Source organism: Mustela nivalis (genome assembly GCF_964662115.1).
Source record: "Mustela nivalis genome assembly, chromosome: 6".
In the NCBI taxonomy this organism is placed as follows: domain Eukaryota; kingdom Metazoa; phylum Chordata; class Mammalia; order Carnivora; family Mustelidae; genus Mustela; species Mustela nivalis.
The window spans coordinates 59,976,776-60,000,892 of NC_139025.1; the positions used below are offsets into that span (position 1 = coordinate 59,976,776).

General features: G+C 36.1%; 1 protein-coding gene across 6 annotated transcripts in view; it reads right to left on the reverse strand.

Moving 5' to 3' along the window:
• MIPOL1 (mirror-image polydactyly 1) overlaps positions 1-24,117 on the reverse strand; it is a 314,513-nt gene that overhangs the window by 45,882 nt on the left and 244,514 nt on the right. For all 6 annotated transcript variants that reach the window (XM_082737780.1, XM_082737783.1, XM_082737784.1 and 3 more), the window contains one exon: positions 3,372-3,602. In XM_082737780.1, coding sequence (XP_082593906.1) covers positions 3,372-3,602 — 231 coding nt within the window. The remainder of the gene's footprint in view (positions 1-3,371; positions 3,603-24,117) is intronic.

Below are 24,117 nucleotides of genomic sequence, written 5' to 3' on the forward strand. Positions count from 1 at the left end.
GCAGATAAACTAGTCTTGTGATTATTTCAGATTAGTTGGAGGATGATGAGGTCCTGAAATGAGGCAATTAACAAGTGAGGATGGAATAGGGGAAATCAGCAGCACAGAAAAGCCAGAGACTCACGGCAAAGTGAATGTGAAAAGTCAGAACGAGTGAGGGAATAAAGACGGTGCTGAAGCTGCTGAAGACCATTACTGAGATGGGAGATACAGGAGAATGGCGAGGACTTTATTTTCAGGGGAGGAATCCTTAACAAACATACTATGACAACACAGAGAAGAGAGTGATATTTAACTTTCTAGGAAGTTGAAGAAGCCTTTGCAGAGAAGAGATACTTGAACAAGTCTTGTCAGTTGCATGAGTATGATTATACTAATAATTTATAACATACTGAAAATAAAGTAATTGGCACTGAAATAGGTATCTTACATGGTATCCAGTCTATCAAACTCATATCAAACCTGCCTGTGAAGGCAGTAATACTGTCTGAATTTTTCAACTGAGGAACTTTTGCTTCCTGGGGTTAAGTAACTTGCCCCAAATCTCACAGGTAATAAGTAGGAAAGCAGGGATTGAAATACGGGTCTGTCTGACTTGACTATAAAGCCTGCCTCTATCCTCTCTGCTGCACTGAATCTCATAGGATGAGTAAGTTTTTCATGAGGGAAAGGGTAAAAGGCTCTAAGCAGAGGAACCCACATATATAAAGGTATTTGGTCTGGAAAAGATAGAGCCCTTCTGAAGAATGGGATATTACAGTGTGGAGTGAAATGGCAAGACAAGGAGGGACGATGCAAGCTCCATTGTTCTAAAAGCATTACATGTTTATCTCATCTAATTCTTACAACATTATGAGTGGGAGTATTACTAACCATGTATTATTATCTGCAGCAGCACAGTGTTTTTAAAATAAAGTGTACAAGTTCACGTACCTATATATTTTGCATCCGGATTCTGAGCTTTTAAACCACTATGAGTTAGCAAAGATATGGGAGCATGCTTACCCATTGTTTACCATGATCATATGTTAGTTTTATAATAAAAATATAATTAGAAATGTGCCACTGAATTTAACAGGAAATTGCTGGTAATCTTAAAAAGAACTGTTTCAGTACAAAAGCTAGCCATAGTGTATTGAGTAGCTCTGGAGTAAATGGAATTGAAAAATTAGATGCTGAATATAGATCAGTTATTCAAGATATTTAGTTGTGAAAGAAAAAGGACAAATATGCACCTTTATAGTTCACACTGTAGTTACTGCCTGGAATACTGACATATTACAAAGGACCTTCAAAAATAATTGCTACTAATACCACCTAACAAAGACTTTTAAGTTGGTTTCCTGGAAGATTAGCCTCTTAAATGCTATAAAGTAGGTTGATGTCCACATTAACTGCAATGAAGGTACACTGCCCCATTGAGGGCAACTAAAAATATAGCGGACTGAATACAAATAGGAGAGCCTCATCGTATTTCAACCAGGTCTTATTGCTGTAAGTAAGAATAAAAGATTCAACATTCAAATTGAAATTTAACATTTAAATGACGTAATTGTTTAACTTAAACTCTGTCTGTTGATTGGTGTCATTCCATTAAAACATTTTGATCTGCCCATGGTTAAATGTGAAGACTAGGAAAATATAGTAAGTTTCTCAAAAGGTTAAACTTATTCAACTTAAAGCATTATCTGAGGTGATCTTTCTACTTCAATACTGATATACTTCTATAACAATACAAAGTATTATTAAAATGATGTTTTATAAAACAATAGTAATAGTTGATGAGATCTAAAAAATAAAAGGTTGACATTTCCAAAGATTTTACAGAAATTTAATTGGTCTCTGGGAAGCACTGTTTTAGGGAATTTTAGTCAGGTATATAAATTTCAAGAATTACATGTAAAGAAAATTTGGATATTTGTAATTATTTGTAGACTTTGAGCAAACAGAGCTAACAGACCCTGACTGTCAAAAGGTACTGATTTGTAATTTACAATGCAATGAGACCTACCTGTGTATCTTAGTGTTTTTATTTTATTTTATTTATTTATTTTTTTAAGATTTTATTTATTTATTTGACAGAGAGAGATCACAAGCAGACAGAGAGGCAGGCAGAGAGAGAGAGAGAAGGAAGCAGGCTCCCGGCTGAGCAGAGAGCCCGATGTGGGGCTCGATCCCAGGACCCTGGGATCATGACCTGAGCCGAAGGCAGCGGCCCAACCCACTGAGCCACCCAGGCGCCCCTATCTTAGTGTTTTTAGAATGTTAATGTACACTGTAAATAACTGGATATAGCTTCTGACTGAACATAAACTTAATCTTTAAACCTATAAAAAATTGAATACTTACTATAAATCATAAATTTCAAGGTACCCTGATTATATAAAGATTTTAATATGCATAATTCCTGATCTCTTTTAAAAGGGTTCTTAACTACAGATTTACCTGACCTTGGGATACCATTCAAAATGTAATTTCAGGGACACTGGGGAAATGGTTGAGATGATTTATTTTCAAATAAAAAGTGGTAAGAAGTAAGAATTTTGAAGTTAGCACTACTTCATATTGTGAGACTGAAAAAAATTAAGGAAAAAGTATCTCTTAGGAACTAAAGGTAATTAAGTGTATGAATGGCAAAATGCTGTTAACAACACATGAAGATGGGATTATTTAAAATGACAAGTTCCATTCCATTAAAGTTGCCGTAGGAAATTCTGCTATAGTGTTCAAGTCCCTTAAATTAACAATTTATCTCTTTGTATGATATGCCCTATGTTAATGTTTTGCTGGCTATCATTAAGGACTGATTGGTTTTTGTAGCTTTATTGAAATTTTAACAAAAATGCAAAGATCTTCGAAAATAAACTAATGTAATTATGCACTGTGAAAAGCTGCCCTGAATACTTCAGAAGAACCACACATGCAAATTAAGTCCACTGTAACTATTCCATGTGCCTAGAGGTCTCAGACTGCAAAATCACAGATGATCTCAACTCAAGCAGGTTTATCACAAAGCTAAGTGAGTAAAGTTGGTTACTTGACTGCCTCTTTCCCTTGCCAATAACTTTACCTACTACCTATGAAAGGATTTTAATGGTATGGCCTCCAGGAACTAATGAAGATCAGTTATTAAATAAAAGTGGTTTACCCTCAACAGTAACCATGATTCCCAAGTGAATGACTTTTTTGACCCCCAACTATGGGGACGATAGGCAATCTAAAAAATAAAAAACTCCATTTGGCTCAATCTACTTTTGTCATAACCCATTAACAGCATGAATAATAAATAATCTATTATTTAGCTGCAAAAAAGGTGTTCTTGTTTTGTTTTGTTTTATGCTTTTGAAACCATGCAAGTTCATTTTACTTACTTCTGCACTTTGTCATTGGCCGCTTGTGAGGCCTCCATGGCGTGCTGAAGCTCTAATTCCATGTTTGCTCGATCTGTCAGAGCTTGCTGCAGTTGGGTAGCCAGTTCCTCATTCTCTTGTTGAGTGATGGACACAATGTTCTCCCTACTTTTTAAAGCTTCTTCATACGTGCTAAGGGTATGGTTAAACTGATCCTTCAGATTTTCTTCTTGGGATAAAGATTTGTGTAAACTGAGAAAAACATAAAAATAAATAATTGAAACATAAATATGCAATATTTATAATCTATTTAACAAAAATCTCCATAAGAAACACCCATTTCTAAAAATCAATGAAGACCCACTTAAATGGGTAAATAAAAATAATTTTTATTATCACAATATTATCCTTGATAATTATTCTATTTCCCTGCTTCTAGGCTGAAAGCTACCCAAATGATCATTGATATTACCCAAGCAGGCAAGAAGATGCTGCAAGATGTTAAATTAATGATATCAGTGTAAATATTACATTCAGTTTTCTTTAAAAGGAATAGCAGAGAATTGGAAAAGAAAGCCTCTCGAGGTAAATACAAGAATACGACAAGCTGACTGCGAAGAAGTGAGAAGTAAGAGAATGGGCATTGGTTTAGCAGATCCAGGCTTTCTTCAGCTGAGCACTTAATGAGAATGAATGAGGGCTGTACGAGCACCAGTCAACCCATACACAGATATAAATGAAGTTAAAATCACTAGTCTGACTGCACAGAAATAATACATATTCAGGTACCTTTTCTTTTTGTTAATGAATCTCATGCCAAATATATCCACTCATTAAGTCATACAGAGAAAATAGCATATAAATTAAGACTAAATGAATGCAGAAGAAAATGCAGACAAATAGAACCCTAAAATGCTAAAGGTCAAATCTTTGATATGTCATTACACCTACCGCCTGAGGTTATTTTGAAATGGCACCACACACCTCACTCAATTAAATAAAGACATTTTGAAAATATAAATATTTAATAAGGGAAATTTAAAATCCACACAGGAGATGTTCTTTTTTTATTAAATAAAATCATTTCAGTATATGCATACAAAAGAAATGTCGATTGGAGACTTGAAGTAAAACAACCTAACAATATAAAACAGATTGATGATGTGAAAGAAAGTAATATAATTCTGAAAGCTTCAAAAAGCTTGTCAGGGAACTTTAGCACTGGCTGAATATCTAGTCTGATACTTTATTTAAAACTGTTCAAACCAAGTAATTATATATTTCTTCTTTCTGTTTAAGTAACCTATAGATCTCTCTAGTGTGCTCACTTTGTGGAAGGTGTCACACAGAAATAAGAAGGACATGAAACAGGGACAGTCAGCACACCAAAAGACATCATTTCAAGATCCAAATTAGTTCTTAGAAAAAAAGACCGCTACTAAACTGCGGCCAGTTGATTACTATGTAAAAATAAGAAAGGTGTTTAGTGCTGTATTTGTAGAGTGCAAAGAAGTATGTTTCTTTATAGTTTTCACCTTGGTATCTAACCCTTATTTCATTTTTTCTAAGTTCTTTCGACCAATCCATATGCCTAAAGGTTCCCATCTCTTGCCCCTTTTCCGATCCTTTCTGTGTTCTTTCACACTTTCTGATTCCTCTTATTCCATGTTCATTTCCATCAAGCCATCACTTTGGCTACTTGAAAGATCCAAGAAAGAAAGAAACAAAAAACAAACAAAACAAAAAAGCTTGGAAAAAAAAAAGTCTCTTTATGTTCTTGACACTTAAGAGATTATTACTTACATTTTAATTGTTAATTATATTTTAAATTACACAGAGTACACAAATCCAAAGAATTCAGCTTGACAAAATGTAAAGAACAAAATATGTAATAAACCCAGAAGATTCCCCTCTGTTCCCTTCGAGTTAATTCCCCTTTCCCAAAGCAATCACTTATTCAACCTCTATTCAGATTAGTATTGTCTGTTTTTGAACTTTTGGTCTGGCTCATTTTATTTAATAAGGCTTATGAGATTCATCCTACTGTTGCATGTAGTTCACTGCTTTTATTGCTATGAAGTATTCTGTTATATAAATATACCACAATTCATTTAATCATTCCACTATTGCTATTAATATTGTTGTATGTTATCTTTTGATGGACCTAAGTACTCATCGCCCCCCCTTCTCTGAAATATAATGGACATAAGTACTCCTTTCTGAAGTAAGAGCTGCTTTATAGGGTGTATGTATGTTCAGATCAAGCAGATGCTGAGCAGAACTTCCCCAAAGTGGTCCTACCGATTTACACTCTCACCAGTAGTATAGGGGAGTCACAATTACTCTACATTCTCCCTTCGAGTATTCTCCCTACTGGTAAACTATAGTCATTCTTACAGGGGTGCAGTGCAATTTCACTCTCTTAATATTGCCTTTTGATGAATATTAAGTTCTTAATGTGAATGAAGTCCAATAAATCATTGTTTCTTTAATGGCAATGCTTTTTATTACCTATTTTAAAAAATCTTGGCTTAACTCTTCCTTTATGTTTTTCCCTTATGCATATGGTCTTGTTTAAAGTTCACAGGGGACAGCTTCGTTTGGGAATTCTGCATTTGTCTACCATGTCCATAACACTATTCAGTATACTCTTGCCAATTAAATATTAAGAATCAATGACGCGGTTTTTAAAATCTCACCTTTATTAAAACCATGGCATCCATCCCAAATTTAATTTCCTAATCATTCATCACTTTCTGGTTGCCTGTCCTTTAATTGTTTTTCAAATTTATATCTCATTTTTCTCTGAGTTGGACCTGTGACTGGGATCCCTAACTCTCAAGCTCAAAACTCTACTCATCATTCAAAATGCCTTGGAAACCTTTAAATACCCATCAAGACTTTCTCAAACAGAAGCAGTAGCTGGAATGATGTTTTAAAACAATAAAACAGATAATGCCACTTAAAATCCTGCAGGGCCATCTCACTGCACTCAGAATAAATCTCTACAAATAACAACAAATTGTCTATTTTAACTCACTAAACCTCACAACAACTTATGAGAGAAGTCCTATCAATATTTTTTTTAATAGATGAGGAAATTGAAGCAAACATAGGGCAGTATTTTAGTTAATCTCACACAGCTAACAGAACCAGAATCTCAACCCACAGTCTTTCTGCTGGGCTGAAAGGTGAAACACTCCTCCCAGCTGGCCATGAACCACAGAGCCCCGTATCATTTGTTCTCTCTTCCTCCTCATCGTCTAGCCAGACATTCAGTTTCTCAAGTACATCAAGCTTTTCCTGCTTGAAGCATTTGTTTGCAATGTCTCTCTCCTCTCCCTGACAAACTTCTCATTCATTTGGTCTCAGCAGGAATACTGCTTTCTCAGATAAAGCTTTTATGACGTTTCAACCTAAATTCTGGTGTTCCTTCTTTGTTATTCTGTCTCAATGACCCTAGTCTTTTTCTTCTTAGAACTTACAATAATTTGTAGTTTTTTTCAGTGTCATCTTGTGATCTACTTCCCAATTTTACACTCTATTTACAAAGGGCAATTTTTAAAAATGGGGACACATTCCTTAGTAACTTCAATAAATCAAAATGTGGATGTTTCTAAGGACACTTTCTTATCAGAATAAAGATGAAGCAGAGGGGCTAGATTCCTAGCATATATAAATCTCTACCATTTAAAGTTTATTTTTGTTTTAATACTGTTTTATTTTTCCCTCAGAGTGCTCTTCCCTAGGGCCACCTTGTTTAGCTTCCTTCATAGAGTCAAATCACATTTAACCTCTTTTCAAAGTTATTGATTTTCAGATGCATTTCTAGCAATGGCAGCAGAATTACAGTTTATTGGTCTTAAATGACATCGTTTTGGAAATTACTTGAATTTTAGTAAGAATAAATGATAAAACAACAGCAGAAAAGAGCCATTAAATCAGTCTCAGAAGTTCCAAAGCTTGTGCCTCATCCAGTATTCACAAAGAATGGCAATTATTTACATTTATCATGAAACTAATGAGGTAATATCTGCAAGGTTTCCACTCACTCTTACAGTTTTCAAGTGATGTAATTATTTTTAAAATTTTTGTTATTATAGAAAGTGAGACTTTGAAGATATTTTTACTTGGTAATTTTTCATATTATAATTCTAATCCAAAGCAAATGAGACCGTACATTGCCTCTTACGCTGCTCACCACATTGAGTCCGACAGCAGGCCAGGGTTGAAAATACCCTTGGATGGGGCACTGTACTAGTAAGCAGCATGTAACGGATTTCCTTTCTGGGGTGGTTTCTTTTTCTTTTCTTTTCTTTTTTGTTTTTTGATTTTATTTTTTCAGTGTTCAAGATTCATTGTTTATGTACCACACCCAGTGCTCCATGCAATACGTGCCCTCCTTAATACCCTCCACCAGATCCTCCAAAGCCCCCTACCCTCTCTGGAGTGGTTTCTGTCTTAGTTTCAATTCCCTCAAGTCCGTGGTCGTGACTTTTCTTACTCCCTGACCCTTTGAACTGCCTCAGCTTAAACTACCTTGGAATTATCAAGCTTATGACCCATTTTTATGTTTTGCTTGCAGATAGTTACGTTCTCCTGAGCTTATCTGCTTTCCTGCTTGCAGAACTTGCTTTCTCTCAAATGTAATGTCACACGTGGATTCAGCTTATTCTTACAACTAGTACTTTTCCATTTATACCAAGTGTTAATGCTACTTTACCTGGCTTCCTCTTTTGTCTCCACGATCAGGTATTAACTTAAATCCTTCATGAGTCACTTTACTCAGCATCCTACAATATGCACTCATCTTCTGCTCATTCTTCTTTTATTTACAGTAATTGCTCAATCAATCAAGTGTTTTATATATGTTGCTTTAATTGGATGAATATGTTCAAATTAAAAATTTACAGGTGAGGTACCACTGTATAAGATTACCTAGGAGTAATCTTGTCCCTCAGGGGCCGTTTGCAACATCTGAAGACATTTCTAGTTGTCATGACTTGAGGAGGGGAGTATGACTAGCATTTAGTGGGTAGAGGCCAGAGATGATGCTACGCATCTTCCATTGCAGGAGACAGTCTAATGTGTCAAAAATGCCAAACCTGGGGTACATGCAAAGACTTTGGCTTTGGACTTTGAAGAAGATTCAAATTTCAGTCCTGTCATTTACTCTGTATGACCTTAGGAAGATACTTTACCTTTCTGAGTATTAATTTCATCAACTCAAGAACAATGAGAAAAATTTCATGGAGTTCACATGAGAACAAAATGACGTGATCTAGCTATGTGAAAATACCTAGCACAACACCTGGTAAAGAAAGGGCACTTACCTTGTGTAATTCTTTTTTTTTTTTTTAAGATTTTATTTATTTAATTGACAGAGAGAGAGAGGGATCACAAGTAGGCAGAGAGGCAGGCAGAGAGAGACAGATGCGGATCATCTGAGCCGAAGGCAGAGGCCCAACCCACAGAGCCACCCAGGCGCCCCTACCTTGAGTAATTCTTAAAAGAAATAATTTATCTCTAATTTTGAATGATATGTTATACAATTCTCAGACATTTTACAAATAGTTTGATGAAAAACAACTGCCTGTTTCTACAGGTTTTTCATGAATTGGGAGAAATAACTAGTTTTCTTAACCTTTATCACTTACTGATAACATTCTTAAATCATTCTGAAAAACAAAAAAGAGGCAGGTTTGGCTTGTTTTACCAAATTAAAATAAATAAAGACAAAGCAAGTATGAAAGGCAGAAGTATGTGCTACCCTATCCTAAGTGTACATTTTCTGAGACGATAGTGTCTGTATTTACTTCCTGGTTTACTGCATCAGTTAGTTTGATCTGAATTTCTGACCTGTGATTTGCCTTCTCTCTGAAGAACTTCTTTTAACATTTTCTGCAAACAGGTGCACTGGTGACAAATTCCCTCAATTTTTGTTTATCTGAGAAAGTCTTTATTTTCTTTTACTTTTGAAGGGATACAGAATTCTAGGCTGATGTCCCAGGTTTTAGTCTGATATTCAAGGTAGTCCAAAATTCCATTCTACTTTTCAGATTTCATCCTACATACTCTATCAAAATTTTTATTCTCGCCAAATGGAAATATAAATTGTTCTTTGAAAATGCTGTCGCACTTTCCCCTTTGCATTATTGCTCACGCTGTTGCCTTCACTTTTCCTTTCCCTCCCCCATCACCACGCTTCAAGATCTAGACTGCAACAGCTGTCACGAAGTTACCCCCCATACCCTCCTGCCCAAGGGGACGCTTCTTCCTCTGAGCTCCCATACCCTTTCTATATTCCTTATATTATATTCATCACTTTCTACTATCCTCTGTAGCTATTATATACTTGTCTTCTTTCCTACTAGGTTCTAATACTATTGAAAGAGGGAATAATGTTTTATTCTTCTTTGTTTCCTTCTAGGGCCTAACTCAGGGGCTTCTCTACAGGAGGCATGCAAAAAGTTATTTACTGGATGTTGTTGCTTAAATTCTCTATTTGAGCAAGTGGCCTCGAGTATTGTAAAAGGATCACATCAATTTTCTTTCCTTTCCTTTTCTCTGTATCTTAAGGTACAGCTCCATATGTTCCATAGTTTACCTACTCACGCTTCATTCCATTACTTTTTTGGGGATATTTTAAAAATAAACTCTTCGTTTTGAGATCATTGTAGATTCACATGCAGTTGGCAAGAAATACCACAGAAAAATCCCTGTTGTCCTTTACCTACTTTCCCACAATGGTAATATTTTATAAAATTATGGTATAAAAGCACCACCAAGATAGTGACATTGATACAGTAGAGACAAAAAACAGTTACATCACCACAAGGATCCCTCATGTTTCCCCACCACTCCTTCCCCTTCGGAAACGCTAACCTCTAATCTGTTTCCCATTTCTATAATGTTGTTTCAAGAATGTTTTATAAGTGGAAAGGTTGCTTTTGGGACTGTCTTTTTTTATTCAGCATAATTTTCTGGGGATTCATGTATCAAAAATTTTTTGTTGCATGTATCAAAAATTTGTGCATTTTTTTTTTGAGGAAATGGTCCATTACTTTAAAGTTGTGCCATTTTTATGTGTGTAGAGTTGTTGACAGTAATCCTTATTTTAATATCTGTAAATTCTATAGTGCTATCCTCTGTTTCATTCCTGATATTGGTGAAGTGTCTTTTTTCTGCTCTTATATGCTTCTTTCTGTTATCTTTATTATTTCTTCCTCCTGCTTATTTTGCATTTATTTTTCTGTTCTCTTTCTAGATTCTTGATGTAGGGGCTTAGATTATTGATTTGATATATTTCCAATTTTCCTTAATGGATTTAGTATTCTCAGCATTAATTTAATTTCGTCTCTGCACTGCTTTAGCTGTGTCCTACATATTTTGGTTTGCTGTATTTTTATTTTTACTGACTTCCATGTTTTTAAAAAATTTCCCTTGAAGAGCTTCCCTATGACTCTGCAATTGCACTACTGGGTATTTACCCCAAAGGTACAGATATAGTGAAAAGAAGGGCCACCTGTACCCCAATGTTTCTAGCAGCAATGGCCACAGTCGCCAAACTGTGGAAAGAGCCAAGATGCCCTTCAACGGACGAATGGATAAGGAAGATGTGGTCCATATACACTATAGAGTATCATGCCTCCATCAGAAAGGATGAATACCCAACTTTTGTAGCAACATGGACCGGACTGGAAGAGATTATGCTGAGTGAGAACAGTCAAGCAGAGAGAATCGTTATCATATGGTTCACTTATTTGTGGAGCATAACAAATAGCATGGAGGACAAGGGGAGATGGAGAGGAGAAGGGAGTTGAGGGAAATTGGAAGGGGAGGTGAACCATGAGAGACTATGGACTCTGAAAAACAATCTGAGGGTTTTGAAGGGGTGGGGGGTGGGAGGTTGGGGGAACCAGGTGGTGGGTATTAGGGAGGGCACAGATTGCATGGAGCACTGGGTGTGGTGCAAAAACAATGAATACTGTTACGCTGAAAAGAAATAAAAAATTAAAAAAAATTTCCCTTGAGAATTCCTCTTTGATTCATGGATTATTTAGAAATGCATTGTGTAGTTTTCAAGTGTTTGGAGATCTGTCTTATCTTTCTGTTACCAATATTTGTTCCGATTCTACTGTGGTTAAAGAGCATACACTGTATGATTTCAGTCCTTTTAAGTCAATTGAGGTTGACTTTATGACTTAGAGTATGATCTCTCTTGGTATATGTTTTTTTTTTTTTTTTTTTTTTTTTCTCTTGGTATATGCTTTGTTGGCATTTACAAAGAAATATGTATCCTGCTCTTGTGCAGAATGTCTAAAACTGTTGATTAGATCCTAGTAGTTGATGGTCATGTTGAGTTCTTCTGTATCCCTGGATTTTTTTTTTTTCTGTCTAGTGAGGGGAAGGTGTCAACACCTTCAAACTGTAGTTGTGGGTTTGTCAATTTCTCTTTTCAGTTCCATCAGTTTTTGCTTCACATATTTTCAGTTCCCTTGTTTGGTATAAACATATTTAAGATTATTATGTATTTTTGGTGGGCTCTTTTTATAATTCAATGCCCCTTCCTGATAAATTTTTGTTTAGTCTACTTATAAAATACCAGTATAGCCATTCTTGCTTGCCTTTGAATTGTGTTTTTATAGTTTATCTTCTGTTCTCTTATTTGCTGTGAGTTTCTTATAGCCAGCATAGAGTTGGGCCATAATTTTTATTTTTAATTAGTATTTTATTTATTTATTTATTTACTAGAGAAGGTGAGGGAGAGAGGGGATGAAAAGGCAGAGGGAGAGAGAGACAGAATCTTAAGCAGGCTCCATGCCCAGCATAGAGCCCAATGTGGGGCTCAATCTCATAATCTTGAGATCATGAGCTGAAACCAAGAGTTGGATGCTTAACTAAGTGAGCCATTCAGGTGCCCCACAGGCCATAATTCTTAATCCAATCTATCCATCTCTGTCTGTTGTTATATTTGGACCATTAACATTCAAGTTTGGGCTTAAGCCTGCCATTTCACTGCTTGTTGTTCTTGAAGTTTTATTGTTGTTGTTGTTGTTGTTTTCTGTATTCTTTCCCCTGCTTCCCTGTAGGTTACTTGAACACATTTTGAAATTCCATTTTTATAGATCTACAATGTCTTTTAAAGTGTATCTCTAGGTATATCATTCTACATACATAAATTATTATAGTCTATTATAGTCTATTGATGTCATTATTTTACCAGCTCCAGTGGAATATAGACACTTTACTGCTGTTAACATTTCTTTGTCCTCCCTTATTCATAATATTTTTAAAATTTTATTTTTTATCAGTGTTCTAAAATTCATTGTTTATGCATCATACCCAGTGCTCTATGCAATATGTGCCCTCCATAATACCCACCATCAGGCTCACCCCCTCAACCCCCCAAAACCCTCAGTTTGTTTCTCAGAGTCCACAGTCTCTCATGGTTTTTCTCCCCCTCCCATTTCCCCCAACTCACTTCTCTTCTCCGTCTCCCAATGTCTTCAGTGCTATTCCTTATGCTCCCCAAGTAAGTGAAACCATATGATAATTGACTCTCTCTGCTTGGTTTATTTCACTCAGCATAATCTCTTCTAGTCCTGTCCATGTTGATACAAAAGTTGGGTATTCATCCTTTCTGAAGGAGGTATAATCCTCCACTGTATATGTGGACCATATCTTCTTTATCCATTCGTTCATTGAAGGGCATCTTGGTTCTTTCCACAGTTTGGTGATTGTGCCATTGCTGCTACGAACATTGGGGTACAGGTGGCCCTTCTTTTCACTACATCTGTACCTTTGGGGTAAATACCCAGTAGTGCAATTGCAGGGTCATAGGGTAGCTCTATTGTTAATTTCTTAAGGAATCTCCACACTGTTTTCCAAAGTGGCTGCACCAACATGCATTCCCGCCAACAGTGTAAGAGGGGTCCCCTTTTTCCACATCCTCTCCAACACTTGCTTACTGTCTTGTTGATTTCGGCCATTCTAGCTGGTGTAAGGTGGTATCTCAATGTGGTTTTGATTCGAATCTCCCTGATGGCTAATGATGATGAACATTTTTTCATGTGTCTTTTGTATGTCTTTTTTGGAGAAGTGTCTGTTCATGTCTTCTGCCCATTTTTTGATGTGATTATCTGTTTTGTGTGTGTTGAGTTTGAGGGGTTTTTTATAGATCTTGGATATCAGCCCTTTGTCTGTAGTGTGATTTGTAAATATCTTCTCCCATTCCTCGGGTTACCTCTTTGTTTTGTTGACTGTTTCCTTTGTTGTGCAGAAGCTTTTGATCTTGATAAAGTCCTAAAAGTTCATTTTTGCTTTTGTTTCCTTTGCCTTTGGAGACATATCCTGAAAGAAATTGTTGTGTCCAATGTTGGAGAGGCTACTGCCTATGTTCTCTAGGATTTTGATAGATTCCTGACTCACACTGAGGTCTTTTAACCATTTCGAGTTTATCTTTACGTATGGTGTAAGAGAGGTTGAGTTTCATTCTTCTACACACAGCTGTCCAATTTTCCCAGCACCATTTATTGAAGAGACTGTCTTTTATCCACTGTATATTTTTTCCTGCTTTGTTGAAGATTATTTGACCATAGAGTTGACGGTCCATATCTGGGCTCTCTACTCTGTTCCACTGGTCTATGTGTCTGGTTTTGTGCTAGTACCATACTGTCTTAGTGATCATAGCTTTGTAGTAAAGCTTGAAAACAGAAATGTGATGCCTGTAGTTTTTTCTTTTTCAATATTTCCTTAGCAATTTGGGGTCTCTTCTGGTTCCATACAAATCTATCTATGAAAAACCCACAGCAAATATCATCCTCAATGGGGAAAAGCTGACAGCCTTCCCTTTGAGCTCAGGGACACAACAAGGATGTCCACTCTCGCCACTGCTATTTAACATAGTACTAGAAGTCCAACAACAGCAATCAGACAACAAGAAGAAATAAAAGGTATTCAAATCGGCAAAGAAGAAATCAAACTCTCTCTCTTTGCAGATGACATGATACTTTCTATGGAAAACCCAAAAGACTCCACCCCCAAACTACTAGAACTCATATAGCAATTCAGTAATGTGGCAGGATACAAAATCAGAAATACAGAAATCAGTTACTTTCTTATACACTAACAATGAAAAGATAGAAAGGGAAATTAGAGAATCGATTCCATTTACTATAGCACCAAGAACCATAAGATATCTGGGAATAAACCTAACCAAAGAGGTAAAAGATCTGTACTTGTAGAACTACAGTACACACATGAAAGAAATTGGATAAGACACAAAAAGATGGAAGAGCATTCCATGTTCATGGATTGGAAAAAATAAACATTGTTAAAATGTCTGTTCTACCTAGAGCCGTCTATACTTTCAAAGCTAACCCAATCAAAAGTCCACTGGCATTTTTCAAAGAGCTAGAACAATCCTAATATTTATAATTATTTTAAATATATCTTCTACATACAGTTAGAACCAAATCAGAGAGGGCTATATTTTTCCTTCAATCATCAAACATAATTTGAAAACTCAAAGGGCCCATTATGTATCTTCAGTTTGTTTAGTGTTCTTTCCTTCCTGACATTTCAAGGTTTTTTCTTTTATCTTTCTTTTTAGATAACCTCCATTAGCATTGTTATAGGGTATATTTCTTGACAAAGTCTCCTATTTTTCCTTCATCTGAGAATATCTTGATTTCTGCCTTTTGTTTTTCTTAAAGTAGGCTCCACGACCAGTGTAGAGCTCAATGTGGTGCTAGAACTCATGACCCGGAGATCAAAATCGAAGCTGAGATTTAGAGTCTAATGCTTAATGGACTGAGTCACCCAGGTGCCCTGATTTCTTCCTTTAGTCTTTTTTTTTTTTTTTTTTAAAGCTTGCTTGCTTTATTTATTTATTTATTTATTTATTTATTTATTTAAGAGAGACTCATGAAGCAGATTCCCCAATGAGTGTGGAGCCCCACTTGGGGCTCAACCCCATGACGCATGAGATCATGACCTGAGCCAATTCTAAGAGTCTGTTACTCAACTGAATGAGACACCCAGGTGCCCTCTGCCTTTATTTTTTGAAGTAGATTTCCCTGGATCTAGAATTTGGTCTTGATGGTGCTTTTCTTAAAGCCCTTGAAAAATATTGTGCCACTTTTTTCTGTCCTGTATAGCTTCTGACTGATGCCTGTTAATGTGAATGGTTTTTCCCCTATAGGCAAGGTGTTCCTCTCCAGCTACTTTCAAGATTCTTTCTCTTTAGTTTTCAGAAGTTTAATTATGGTGTGTCATGGGGTATATTTATTTGGGTTTCCCTGTTTAAAATTCTCTCAGCTTCTTGTAGGCTTATGTCTCTTGCCACATTTGGACAATTTTCAGTCATTATTCCCTTGCATAAGTTTGCAGCTCCATCCTCTTTCTTTTCTCCTTCCACGGAAGACTCCAATGACACAAATGTGTGACACTAATTTGTTATAAGTTCTTATTATGAATGGATGTTGTATTTTGTCCAATGCTTTTTCTGTGTCAGAGATGATCATATGATTCTTTCCTTTCATTCTATTAATGTGATGCATCACAGTGATTGATTTGTGCATGTTGAACCATCTGTGCATCCCAAGGATAAATCCTACTTGATCATGGTAAATGATCCTTTTAATGTACTATTAAATTTGGTTTGTTAATATTTTATTGAGAATTTTTGCATCTTTATTCATTAGGGGTATTAGTCTGCATTTTTCTAAGTAGTGTCTTTTTCTGATTCTGTTACCAAGATAATGTTGGCTACATAAAGTGATTTTTGGGAGGGTTCCCTCTTCTCTGAGTTTTTGGAAGAACTTAAGAAGGACTGATGTAAATTCTTTAAATATTTGGTAAAATTGATCAGTGAAGCTACCTGGTCTTGAGGTTTTCTTTTCGGGAGACTTTTATTCACCAATTCAAACTCATTGCTAGTAATTGATCTATTCAGATTTTCCATTTCTTCCTGATTCAATCCTGGTAACTTGTATATTTCTAAGTATTCTTCCATTTTCACTAGGTTGTGAAGTTTATTGGTGTGTAGTTCACAGTTGCCTCTTCTGATCTCTTGAATTTCTGTGATATCACTTGTGATGTCTCCTTTTTCATTTATAATTTTGTTTATTTGGGTCCTTTCTCTGTTTTCCTTGGTTAGTCCAATTAAGGGTTTGTCAATTTTATCTTTTCAAAGAACCAACTCCTATTCTGGCTAGTATTTTCTAGTCGTTTTCTATTCTCAGTTTCATTTACTTCTGCTATAATCTTTATTATTTCCTTTCTCCTGCTAACTTTGGGGTTTTTTCTTCTAGTTCCTCAAGACCTAGGGATAGGTTGCTATTTTGGACTCTTTGTTTCTTAATGTAGGTGTCTATAGTTGTGAAATTCCCTCTTAGAACTGCTATTGCTGCATCCCATAAGTTCTGGTATGTTTTGTTTCCATTTCTGTTTGTCTCAAGAAACTCTTTTATCTTTTCCTTATTTGCTTCTTTTTTCCCCCATGGGTTGTTCAGGAGAGTGTTGTTTAATTTCCAAGTGTTGGTGAATTTTCCAGTTTTGCTTCTGTTATTGATTTCTAATTTTATGCCATTGTGATCAGAGAAGACGCTTGGTATGATTTCAAACTTCTTGAATTTGAATTTGCTAAGATTTGTTTTGTTGCCTAAAATATGGTCTGTCTTTAAAAATGCTCCCTGTGTGCCTAAGAAGAATGTGTATTTTGTTGTTGCTGGATAGAATGTTCTATATATATCTATTTGCTATTTGGTGTATAGTGTTGTATAAACCTGCTGTTTCATTATTGATTCTCTGTCTGAATGATCCAACCATTGTTCTGAGTAGGGTATTACAGTCTCCAACTATTATTTATTGTGTTACTGTTTATTTCCCCTTTTAGCTCTGTTAATTTTTGCTTTATATATTTAGGTACTCTAATGTTGGGTGCATAAATATTTACAATTGTTGTAATGTCTTGATATAGTGACCACTTTATCATTATATAATAACCTTCTTTGTCTCTTTTTATAATTTTTAGTTTAAAGTATATTTTGTCTGATGTCAGTATAGCTAACCCTGCTTCCTTTTTAGTTACCATTTGCTTGAAATGTCTTTTTATGTCTCTTCACTCTTATTCTGTGTGTCTTTGAGGCTAACATGAGTCCCTTAAAGGCAGTATATTGTTGTTGTTGTTTTTAATCCATTCAGCCATTCTGTCTTTTTTTTTAGCCACCTTTCAGAAAAACCAATTTCACCTCTGTGTTTTTAATATACACTAACTCATTATTTACAAATTAGCTTTTCCCCATTTTTAAAAAATTTTATTTTTTTGTAATGACATGGATAGAGCTAGAGTATTATGTGAAGTAAGATAAGTCAGTGAGAGAAAGACAAATACTGTATGATTTCACTCACAAGTGGATTTTAAGAAACAAAATAAATGTGCAAAGGAAAAAGAGAGACAGACACACCAAGAAACAAACTCTTAACCAGAGAGAACAAACTAATGGTTACCAGGGTGGAGGTGGGTGGGGGAACGGATTCAATAAGTTATGGGGATTAAGGAAGTGCACTTTTTGTGAAGAGCACTGGGTATTGTATAGAAGTGCTGAGTCACTATACTGTATATCTGAAACTAATATTACACTGTATATTAACTAATTGGAATCTCTGTCTTTTGATTGGAGAATTTAGTCTGTTTATACGCAAGTAATTTTGATAGGTAAAGACTTACAACTGCTATTTTGTTCATTGTTTCCTGGTTGCTTTGTAGATCCATTGCTCCTTGTTTCTTATCCTGTTATATTTTATTTCTGTTTTGATATCTTTTGGTACTAGTATGTTTGACTTCTTTGTTATGTTCATATGATTCTTTTCTTTCATTCTATTTTATTCTATGCTTTTCTATTAATGTTTTAGATTTTCTATAAATGTTTTAAGATTTTCCCTTGTGGTTATCATGAGGCTTAAACTTGTAATATCCTCTTTTAAACTCATAATTAATCCTGTATGATTTGTATACTTTATACTTTACTTCTTCTCACCCTTACATTTTAGGTTATTGCTGTTATAATTTACACTTTTTAAATACTGTGTAACTAACAGAATCTTATATTTATGATTGTTTGGATCAGAATTTTTGAGTTACGCACCACCCTTACCATATTGCAGAATCTTACTATGTTTACCATTATCATTACCATTACCATTATCAGGTAGATTTATGCTACCTTTTGTGTGTGTGTTTAAAGACTTTATTTATTCATTTGAGAGACAAGCAGACAGAGAAAGCACAAGAAGGGGGAGAGGCAGAGGGAGAGAAAATTAGGCTTCTTAGTAAGCAGGGAGCCTAATGCTGTACTCAATCCCAGGACCTGGAGATCATGACCTGAGCTGAAGACAGACCCTTAACCATGTCAACCACCCAGGCACCCCCCCTTTTGTGTTTTTATCATTTTAATTACATTCTTTTATTTCCACTCAAAGAACTCCATTTTGCATTTCTTGTAAGGTAAGTAATAAACCTGGTAATGAACTCTGTTGTCTTTTTCTTGGGAAAGTCTTTATCCCTCCTTAATTTCTGAAGGAGAGCATATAGAATTCTTTTCAATTCAAGTTATAGAATTCTTGGTTGACATTTATTTTCTTGTAATATTTTGTATGTCATCTCATTCTCTCCTGGCCACAGAAGTTTCTGTTGAAAAATCCATCCATAGTTTTATTGGAATTCTTTTGTATATAACTTCTCTCTTTTCTCTTGCTGTTCTTAAAATTCTTTGTCTTTGACTTTTGACAGTTTAGTTATGTGTCTCCGTGTAGCCTACTTTGGGTTCAACCTAGTTGGGATCATTTGGGCCTCATGGATCTGGATGTCCATTTACTTCCCCAGGGTCAGGAAGTTTTATTATTTATAGTTTTTATTATTTATATGTTATACACAATATAGTTTTTATTATTTTAAAAAACAATTTCTCTTTTTCTTCTTCTGAATTTCCCATAATGTGAATATTTTTTCTTTTCATTGTGTCCCATGATTCTTATAAGCTTTCTTTACTCTTTTCTTTTTTTTTTTTTTCTTTTTGCTCCTCTGACTGGGTAATTTCCAACATCCTATCCTCTAGGTCACTGATTTCTTCTTCTTCTTCTTTTTTTAAATGTGTTCTTCCTCATAAGTGAATCTACTTGTGAAACCATTGAATTCTTCAGTTCAGTTATTGTATTTTTCAACTCTAGGATCTCCCTTCTTTCCTTCCTTCCTTATTTCTATCTATCTTTTGTGGTTGCTATTTCCTTGTCCAATTTCTTGTTCTTCTCATGCATTGTTTTCCTAGTTTCATTTAGTTTTCTATGCTTTCTTATAGTTCACTGAACTTCTTTAAGAAGGTTATTTTGAACATTTTGCTTGATAGTTCAAAATCTCCACTTCTCTAGGGTCAGTTATTGGAGCTTAATTAGTTTCCTTTGGTGATGTCCATTTACCTGATTTTTTGTGATGCTTGATTCCTTACATTGGTTTTATCCCATTTGAATAATGGGGCTCCTCTTTCAGACTTTACAGGCTTGCTTTGGCAGAGATCTTTATCAGTCAGCTAAGTTTGGGTTCTGGGTGAGTCTGTTGGTAATGTTTTGGGCATGTCGGGTCTGTTATTCCATCTACTTTTAGGTAACTACTTGAGCTCTGAGGATGGGAATGGAAAGGTGGGTTGTACCATTGGCTGAGACCAGCTGGATAGAACTGCTGCCTTGGTTTCCTACCCAAGTGAGGCTGTTGGGTTGGCTCCATGGTTGCCTGAATTCACTGGTCAGGTTTACCAGATGGTTGGGACTGGGTACTACATTTAGTAGCAGATAAGGCTATGAATTAGCTCCCCAGCCCAGTCAGGGCAGCAGATCGGAACTATATAGGTCTTATATAGGGCCTATATAGATCATTTGGGGTCCTTAATCAGGCCTGAGTGTGCATTCAATTCCCTGGTCAGATGAGACTATATCTGCTTTTGCTCTACAGATGGGGGAAGACATAGGCTGTGCTCTCTGTTCAAGCGCCACTGTGTGCAGGCCTCCTGAATGGGTTACAGTTTCCCATGTGCTCTGGTTATGTTCACTGGTTGAACAGACTAAAGGCTGCATTCAGCAGGGCTATAAATTAGATTCCTTGCCTGGGTGCAGCCATAGAAAGAGCTCTACAACTGGCAAAGCTCTTTATTTTCTTAACTCAAGCTGACCTGCACCCCAAGTTCCCTGGCCATATAGGGCCACTGGCTTCTCTCTACACTATTAGTTCTGTCTGTTCTTCTCTTGGCTTGTGTGCTGCTGGGATGCACCACTTTCAGGTGTTTTTGTCAGCCCTTCTGGTCAGGTGGGTCTGGAAGATACTCTCCATAGTCAGTAGCTCTCTGTCTCATCTTCCTTGCTTAGGGAGGAGGATGAAAGGGGCTGCTCTAAGGCTATTCTCAGTTTGGCTATGGATTAACCTCTCTGCCTGTGTATAGCAGAGGGATGTCTCCAAACCCAGTACTGGCTTTGGTTTAGGGTGATCAGTCTCGTCCATTTGCTTCTCAGCTCAAATGCTATTGGGCTACACAGCTTCCAGAAGTTGTTGCCAGCCATTCTGGTCAGGATTGGGGCTGGAAGGGATTCTCTACAGTGGGTGGGGTTGTGATTTCTGCTTGGGTATGGGCAATCTGGACTCTAGGGTTGGTATAATTCCTCATTAGAGGATATGAAACAGGCAGATCTGTACCTCACTGAGTTCTCTGGTCACAATGTGCCCCTGGCTTGGTTCTGTAGATGAGCCGAGGCACTGGTTGGGATTACTATTTGGGCACTGTGGATAGAAACTCAGTCTGCCAACATCTGTGAGCTGGCTGTTAAAAACCCATCCTCCCATTTCTGTCAGATTCCCAGTGGCTGTCTCCCAGATAATCTCTGTGGTGTAAGATCAGAGAAGAGGCTCCTACAAAGTGACCTACAATGCTGGGGGAGAGTTGTTGACTTCCCAGGTTTTCTTTTCCCACTGGAGGAACTGGTGTCTCAGGCGAGACCTCTCTATATGATGCTGTGCTATACTGGGGAAGGGGCAATGCAGCCAACATGTACTACTTCTAATCTTCTCATTCAGTCTGTTTTCTTGGTCTTTGAGGTGCAAGGGGGTGCTTCAGCCTCATCCCTGTGTTGTATGATTCTTTCAGTGGTGTCTTATTCTTGAATAGATATTAGCTGTTCCTCTTGTGAAGGAGAGTAGAGAAGGAAATGATCTATGCCACAATCTTGGTGATGGCACTCAATTAAATGTTGTTGTTGTTGTTTTTTTTTTTCTAATGGATTTTTAGAGTTAATGGAATGATTGTTACATTTCTAATCAATGAATTCAACAAATACTTAGTGGCCACCAGTTTGTATCATAAAAGGTAGCATCCAGGAGTGTTTCAATAAATATCAATAAATATGTTGATCATACATCAAGTAAAATTCTTGAAAATTTAAGTTCAGAATTAACTGACTTAGTTTATAATAAAGAATTTATTTATTTCTGAAATAACTTTAACAAGTTATTTTATCAAATAAAACCAACTGAGACAACAGAAGTAACAAGTCAGTGGAATCACCTCACTGTCTGATTTACATATTAAATCTCCTCAACCACATTCTTTACTGAATGCATTTCCCTATAATTGTATGTCATTCAGAACTAAGGCCTATTATACCAGAGCATAAGCTGATTTCCTCAAAAATAAGCAAGGAAAGTCAACTATTATTTGCCTGAAGGAGCAAACTGATGGCTGGAAAATCCCAAAGTATCTGGAGATTCAACAGCACACCTCTAAATTACACATGTGTCAAAGATGAAGTCTCCAGAAAGTGTGACAAATATTTTGAACTAAATGAAAGTGGAAATACAACTTATCAAAGTTTGTGGGACACAGCAAAAATAGTGCTGAGAGGAAAACTGATAGGACTGAATACATATATTAGAAAAGAAGAAAGATCTAAAATTAGTAACACAAGTTTTACCTTAGGAAATTAGACAAAGAAGAGTAATGTAAATTTAAAGCAAACAGAAGAAAAACATACAATTTAGGTCAGAAATGAATGCAATTGCAAATAGGAAATCAATAGAGAAAATCATCCATATCAAAAGCTGATTCCTCGAGAACATCAGTGTGTTAGTTTCCCAGGGCTGCCATAACAAATTATCATGAATTGGTAGCTTTAAAAAAATGGAAATTTATTGCCATATTCTGGAGACCAGAAGTTTGAAATTGAGAAGTCAGCAGGACTACAGTCTCTTCAGAGGCTCTATGGAAATTTCTTCCCTTGTCTGTTCTAGCTTCTGACGGCTGTATTTCTTTGCTTATGGCTATATCACTCCAATCTCTTCACAAGGCTTTCTCCTTTGCCTGTCTTTCTCAAAACTCCCTCTGCCACTCTCTGATAAACAGACATCTGATTGTATTTAGGACCACCTTGATTGTATTATGTTCCCCCTTCCAAGTTCCTTCACTTAATAACATCAAAAATTATTAAGTAAAAAAAAAAAAATTGTTAAGGTAACAATTCACAAGACAAAAAAAAGGAAATAAAAGGGTATATAGATCAGGAAGTTAGAAATAAAATGTATTTGTTTAGAGATGACATGATTATCTCAAAGACTTATGTATACTTTGAGATATGTAAAAATATCTCAAAGACTTAACAAAAACAAAACACACCAAAACAAACAAACAAACAAAAAACCCCCATGGAACTCCTGGAACTAAAGAGCAAGGGTGTAGGGTTACAGGTTAATATAAAGCCAATTGCCTTCCTACAGTAGCAGTGAACAACTTTAGTTTAAAATTAAAACACAACACCATCCCGGGACGCCTGGGTGGCTCAGTTGGTTAAGCAGCTGCCTTAGGCTCAGGTCATGATCCCAGCGTCCTGGGATCGAGTCCCACATCGGGCTCCTTGCTCAGCAGGGAGCCTGCTTCTCCCTCTGCCTCTGCCTGCCATTCTGTCTGCCTGTGCTCACTCTCTCCCCCTCTCTCTCTCTGATAAATAAATAAAAAAAAATTTAAAAAAAAAAAACTTAAAAAAAAAACAACACAATACCATCCCTCCCCTCCGGTAAAATATTTTAGGTATAGATCCAACAAAATATGTACAGGATCTATATGAGGAAAATACTGATGAAAGAAATCAACGACAGCCTAAATAAATGGAGAAATATTCCACATACATGGATAAAAAGACTCAAAATTGCTAAGATGTTAATTTTTGCCAAATTAATCTCTAGAGTCAATGAAATTCCAATCAAAATTCTAGCAAATTATTTTGTAGATATTGACAAACTGATGCTAAAGTTTATATGAAGAGACAAAAAATCCAGAATAATCAAGTCAACATAGGAGAACAAAGTCAGAGGACTGACTCTACCTAAATGCAAGACTTACTATAAAGTTACAGCAATTAAGACAGCATTATATTGGTAAAAGAACTGACAAAAAGATCAAAGGAAGAAAAAGAGAACCCTGAAATAGAGCCACACAAATAAAGTCAACTGATCTTTGACAAAAGAGCAAAAGGCAATTCAATGGAAAACTGACAGCTTTTTTTTTTTTTTTCAACACATGGCACTGGAATTGGATGTCCATATGAGAAAAAAAGTGAATCTAGACAGAGAATTTTCACCCTTCACAGAAAATAACTAAAAATGGATGATAGGCTTAAAAGCAAAACACAAAACACAACTCCTAGAAGATAACATAGAAAAAAAACTGAGTTG